The sequence below is a fragment of the Adiantum capillus-veneris genome, chromosome 5 (genome assembly GCF_014529385.1).
Source record: "Adiantum capillus-veneris isolate H3 chromosome 5, ASM1452938v2, whole genome shotgun sequence".
Classification (NCBI taxonomy): Eukaryota; Viridiplantae; Streptophyta; class Polypodiopsida; order Polypodiales; family Pteridaceae; genus Adiantum; species Adiantum capillus-veneris.
Genome location: NC_140935.1, coordinates 131,890,278 through 131,897,188, shown reverse-complemented (window position 1 = coordinate 131,897,188; position 6,911 = coordinate 131,890,278). Strand labels below are relative to the sequence as shown.

General features: G+C 38.7%; 1 protein-coding gene across 1 annotated transcript; it reads left to right on the top strand.

Moving 5' to 3' along the window:
* Positions 1-2,557: 2,557 nt before the first annotated feature.
* LOC147458128 (uncharacterized) lies at positions 2,558-3,326 on the top strand. The gene is made up of 2 exons (XM_086513399.1): positions 2,558-2,772; positions 3,074-3,326. The coding sequence occupies exons 1-2, from the start codon at positions 2,558-2,560 to the stop codon at positions 3,324-3,326; spliced, it is 468 nt and encodes a 155-aa protein (XP_086369525.1).
* Positions 3,327-6,911: the final 3,585 nt, after the last annotated feature.

Genomic DNA, 6,911 nt, shown 5'->3' with positions numbered 1-6,911 from the left:
GGAGTAAGATGGTTGAATGAAGTGAGCAAATCCTTGTGATGGTGAAGCTTGAAGAAGTTTTGGACTTACTTGTGTAGGTTCTCAAAATGACCATCGATCTTCTTCTTCGTCTTCTCTTCTTTACGCCACCGCTGCCAAGGTTGATCATCGTGATGAAAATGGTAATTCCGTTGATGAGATCTTTTGATTTGCAGAGGTTAAGCATGGTACACATGCTGAATTTATGTATATATATAAGGAGTAAGATGGAATCGTACTTTGGAGATAATAGAGAGAGGCATAGAGATGGTGTATGTACATGGAGAGCTCATATGAGAGCTATGGGAGTAAGTGGGGAGGTTAATGGTGAAGAAGGTGAGAGAAACCATTGAAGGTGCAGGTTTGAGTGAGGGATTGAGAGAAATGTGTGTGTGTGTGTGTGTGTGTGTAGAAGTGTGGAAAGAGGTGAGAGAAGACTATGGGCTACTTGTGAAAAAAGTGGGCAGACTGGGGTCCACTCAAAAAATCATAGCTCACCGCTGGTAGCTCCAAAAATCATGAAAAAATTTGAGGTGATTATTCAGAGCTTGGGCTACATTTTCTCTTTTGACCACTGCTCCAAATTCGGAGTGGAGATAGGTGCCAAAATTCTCACCAAAAAGCCTGTTTTTATGCTTGCAAAAGTCTTTTAGTGGACCCCTCCTTTGTTGAATTTGTACAATGCATCCAAGAGTGAGCCCCTCCTTTGTCATATCATAATACAAAGCATCCAAGTTGCCCTTGACACATGCATGGAGGAGGATTATTGGTGAATAAAGAAATATATACATGGTGGGACTAGTGTATGGACTATTCATGGACTTTAGCTCAATGAGCACATGGTGTTAGAATAATGAGTAAAAATAATAATAAAAATATGGAGGAGTTATGGATATGGAAAGATATTGGAATCATATGATATGGTCCCTCCTTGAATTATTTTGGGTGAAAGAGGAAAAGGTATGCAAGTAAATAATATAATAAAAGTAACCAATGAGTAGAAATCAATTTTTTGTTTTCACGAGGGTGAGGGTGAAAATGTAGGAGTGATTTGTATAAAGGAAAAATATGAGGTTAGAGTATGTACATATTGGCAAAAAAATATATATATATAATTATGGTGTAAGAGGATGAAAGAAGGTGTACATAGGTTTAATAAAACACACACCTAAGTAGAAATATTTAAATAAGATACCAAAATAATTATAAAAAATCCCTATATTTAGGCCATATATACAATGAAATATTTACACACAAAGAGGCCATAATATACTTTTATTTTTTTATTTTTTTTATTTTTTTTGGCTCACCTAGCCCAGTGACTAGCTAGCTGAGGGTTTTTAAGAAGATATGGGAAAAGCCCCCTAACTCACACACGCCTATGTACAATGAAATGGTAGGGATAGCCATAGCGTTTGGGTGAATTTGGTAGGGTGAGGTAGCTTACTATGGAAATTATGGAGAGCCGAAAAACGGCTATCATTAGCCCCCCCCTTAGATAATGGTACATTCATGTACCATTTATCTGATCATACAACATATATATTATGTAACGTCTGTCTTTGTCTGCTCTTATCTTTGAAGAACCTTTGTTGTATGATTAAAAAACCTTGTGTGATATGGAAGGTTCTCCGAGCCAATAGCAAGATGAAATGAAGTGACAGAGTAAACCTCCTCCATTGAGAAAGTTTCCATAAGCACCCCCCAGGATCAAAGATCTTGAAATATCTTTCCCAAAGCGAGATGTATGGTATGGAATCACTTACTGATTTCGGTTGAAGAAACTTGTAGATTTTACTGTTGTCCATCATTGCATCTATCACTATGAATGTGATATAAAAGATTGGTTGCTCTTCCTTCTGTGTAAAGTTGATGTATCTGCTACGATCTTCAAGATCTTGTATGAGCGAATTCCTGAACTGTAGCTCATAAAATTCATTGAACCTGGGTAGGCTTACCAAGTCAAAAATTATATGGCCTTCATGATTTAGTAAAGCTCGATCCATGCTTCCAGCTGCTATTGGAAGGTATTGCAAATAGTTTACCACATAAGTAGATAATAGACGAAGGTTTCTATTGCTTCCAACACATTGGAAGAGAATAGATTTTGGTACTGATTGATGAGATATCCACATGTAGCAGTCAACAAGTTTTTCATCTATGATGAAGACCAGAAGCATCACAATGTGCGACCTCCATACACCAAAGAACCAAATGAAGAAGGTTTGGAAACCTCCGTTCATCACCAAGTATTCATGTCCTCCTCCACTTAAAAAGGTATGGTGCCCTCGATGAAAGGTATATGTGAAGAGAGGAGAAGTTGACTTTGAAGAGGTGAAACCCAATATGAAGATGATTGGGGCTTCAAAAGCTTGGATTTCCTTGCTAAGAGATTGTCCCATGAATGAAGAGCCACCCACTAAATCACCATTGGAGAGAATGATACCCTTTTGATAGTTTCCTTTGATGATTTTATCTTTTACTACTCTCCCATGAAGATATGCTTTAGTTTTTTACTGAAGGAGTATTACCTGAAACAATGACCAAAGATCACAGGAAGAGGATGGCATTGAGAAGTAAACCATTTACAGTTATTACAGGACTTTTATATAAGAGAGGCATTGATCAGGTGATAAGGAGGTGTGTGCCACAGTTTGAGCAAAAAGCAGTTTTGGCAGAAGCTCATGCGGGGAATGCACGAGGTCACTTCTCAGGAGAGGTTACTGTAAGGAAAGTTTTTCAAGCAGGACTCTGGTGGGTGGCCAACAGTGATCAGAGATGCTCATAAATTCATCAAAAATTGTTTGGTATGTCAAAGAGACGGTAGACCATTGAATGTGGACATAATTCCATTGCAACCTATTTTGCCTCTAGAGCCATTTGAAAAATGGGGATTGGATTTTGTTGGTCCAATCAAACCACCTGCAAGATTTACACAAAACAGATATATATTAGTTGCAACTGATTACTGTACAAAGTGGGTGGAAGCAGCGGCTTTGAGAGACAATAAAGCCAAAAGTGTAGCTAAGTTTTTGTACAAAAATATTATGATCAGGTTTGGTTGTCCGATAGATTTAGTTTTTGATCAGGGAGGACATTTTATTAACAAAGTGATCAATAAACTGACTGAACTGCATTGGATTTTGCATAAGAAGTCAACAGTGGACTATCCCCAGGCCAATGGACAAGCTGAAAGTACCAGCAAGATTTTGGTAAGGATTATTAAGAAGCTGGTCAATCAATACAGAACATATTGGGATGAAAAATTAGATTCTGCATCGTGGGCTTTAGAACAGCTTACAAAGTAACTATTGTGATGACACCATTCAAGTTGGTGTATGGGTTGGAAGCAGTAGTACCCATGGAATTCATAGTGCCAAGCCTCAGGGTTGCAGTTCAGGAAAATTTATCTCCTGAAGACTCACTCAGTTAAAGGAGGGAGGCTCTACTGAAGTTGGAAGAGGATAGAATCCATAGCCAGTACATTGCTGACATTATCCAACAAAGGAGACAAGCTTGGATTAATAGAAATATCAAATTTAAATTTTTTTCTCCAGGTGATCGGGTATTGGTCTACAATAGTAAATTGGGCTTGAGGCCAGGGAAATTGAAACTTAGGTATGTGGGGCCATTCCAAATTGAAAAAACAATGGGACTCAATACTTTCTTACTGAGAGATCACGAGGGTATAATTATTCCCAAACCCATCAACGGATTTTGACTTAAACCATTTTTTTGGACATAAGGTCGAGAATCAAGAAGGATGTCCTATAAATGATGAGCTTTTGACGGTGACTAGTTACGCGTGTGAAAGAATAGCCCGTAATCACTTTGTGAGGTACAACCCACTCCTGCGTTTTACGAAAGGGCTAAGCATGTCTACAGTACGCAACTCCTCTACGAGTTTTGGCCAAGAAGCAAGAGCCGATAATGAATTTCTTTCAGCTCTGAGAAGTTCTGCAAGAAGGACTCGTTTTCAAGGCATCATGGTGCAAGACCCAAGATCTGAGGATGAACCGGAGATGGTAACCCCTACCCGGTTTGTACAGCCCAAGGAGGAAGCTTTGTCAGACTATACGTTTCTCGATTTCAGGTACAACTTGGAAAATAATGAAGTAAACAATGCATGGCAGAAAAAAATAGGTCTTCTTGATTTTTCAAGACTCCCATGGGTAAGTTGGAGAAATAGCGAGATGGCAACAGTTTACTTGATGCAATTGCAGTTGAATGATGGACAGGTTTTCAGGGATGATTATTTGACTGAAGAGATTGTAGCCAAAGTCTTTGATCTCTCTACTGTAGAGGATAATGAATTCAGCAAGGCAAGTGAGAAGGATATGACAAGGTCTTTTGGTCCACCTCAGGGTGAAAGGCACTATTACCAACTTTCAGGAATGAAGAATGTAGTAAGACTGCACCAAATCAAGTGGTTCATTGAAAGGGTTTTTCTATTGGTAAAGTCTGAATACATAAGCAGGGAGAATTATGGTATTCTATTAGCTGTAGAAAGTGGTAGACAAGTTGGCTGGGCTAATATTTTGTTTGACAGGATGAAGTTTGAAATTTACACGAAGCAAAGGAGGAAAGATAAAACTACTAAAGTTGGACCTTAGCTTGCAGCTATTTTTCAATATGTAAACAACAAAACCATTTTGCAGGGGAAGTAGTCACAAACCTCACTGCAGATCACTGAAGATGTGGGTTCTTCAGTAAGAAGAGAGAAGAAAAGACAAAAAAAAAATTTGGATCATAAATCATTGCAAATGGATAAAGAGATCCAAGATCTTGTGTCTGCAGATTACTCTCAGCAGGAATCCTTGGATGCAATGAAGAATAGAATGGACAAGGAGTTTGGAAATTTAATTTCTGACACTCTAGCAGGTATAGCTGAAAATCCTATATTACCTTCAACTACCAAGACAAATTTTAAGATCAGAAGACTGCGTAAGTTGTCAGAGAAGGAGCCTGCAACTGCAATTGAAGATCCTCTTGTGGAGAGGCCTGTAGTTTCTAAACCTCAGTTTGCTACTGTATCTTTTTCTGAAGTACAAACTGCACTTACCTTGGTTGAAGATTATGTAGAGCAACAGTCTTTAGACCTCACCTTTTTGACCAGGGAAAAGGAAAGCCTTCATACTGAACTAAAACTCGTCAAGGAAGGGGCGTTGAGAGATAAGAAAGTGAAGAATGACACAGATCTTTTGGAGAAAAAAGTACAAGACCTAAACAAAGCTCAGAAACTGATAAAGGAGGAGTTAGATTCTTACAGACATGTATTTTTGGTCAAAGAAAGAACTTCAACAAAAAAATTTGCGTGGAAAGAAGAATGGTTTCAGGTACTACAAGATCAATTGACTGAAATGGAAAATGTTAATGCATCTTTGGAGAGCAGCAACAGAGTAATGTTAAGCAGGGTTGCAGCTTGTAGAAAAGTGGAAGAAAAGATTAGACAAATGTTAGAGGAAGAACTGGATGTGGAAGGCTGGTATGTGAGTCCAGGGGATATTGAGAAAATGAAAAATGATGTCATGGACTATATGAAGGGAGTCTGGGAGAAAATTAAAATTAAGATGTATGATGTGGTGAGTAAACCCTACCAGGCTTTTGCAGAGGAGGAGTCCAAGCAAGAAATTTTCTTGTTATCAGAAACAATTAGATGAATTGAAGGAGCAGAATGCTCAATTGCAACAGAAGCTGCAATCAAAGGTTGAGGTGAAAACTGCAGAAGCTGAGCCAGTGCAAGAAACAGTTGAAGTAAAGGATCAGGATACAGTTCAATTGCCAGTTCAGGAAGTAGTTCAGGCATCAGTTCAGGAGGCAGGGCAGATTACAACTTCTCTATCGATGGTGATATGCAATTTTCAATTGTGAAGTAAATCTATGTGATAATGTAGTTTACTGTGTATTTTATCTTAGATTATTGTCAGGGCAGTAAGCCCCTAACAGTTCCAAGGCACTTACATTGACCCCTTTCCATATTTCAAATTATCTCTTGGTCAAGCGCTGCATTTTGCTTATGACCATGGAGACATCGCTTTTGATACCTACAGGATTTACTTTGACTATTTCTAGCCTTCGGAGTCTCATAGTGCTCCGCTTTTTGTATCCCTTTCTTTTTGTGGGTTTTCCTCGCTTTGAGGTTTCCCACTTGTAAAGTAAACAAAGCAGATTTACAAAAAAAGATGGAGGGTGTTTACCCCATTTACTACTCCAAAGACTTGGACCAAATTTGAGATTGCATTCCAAAAAGAAATATTGCCTACCAATGAGAGGGTACAAAGTTGGAAAGCCTATGATAAGTGTATGATGAGGAGTCGTAAACTTGATACATTTCTCATTACCAAGATGTTTTCCTCAAACTTGAGGGACTAGATGATGTCCAACAAATCCATGGTTTTATACATGGTTTGGATCCTAAGAGATTGTCAATATTTGACTGCTCTGTGTGGCAACAAACTTATAGACCACATGACCTTGTGCAGATGCACAGATCTATAAATGGCCACAAAGGGAAAAAGCGCCTTAGGGCAGGAGGACTCTTGCATGCACTCAAGTTCCCAACGGCAAGTGAAAAAACATCTCTATGGATTTTTTATTATGCCCATAGTCAGAGAACACAAAATCAAAACACTAACGTGGAAGAAGAACGGGCATGATTCTCCTTTTCCAATGACAATATACTCACAACTATCACAGGGAACAGGGGCCAGAACGACAATTGGGAATGGGGAACAAGAAAGCTGACTCCAAAATGGTCATTCCCTTCTTATTATGGATAGGCCTCCCTTCCATCATAGGTCATGACTCGTAAGGGTGATTAACAGGTTGACTAAAACGTGTAAATTTATTTCCACTAAATCAACCATAAAGACCACCGAATTCGCACAATTATT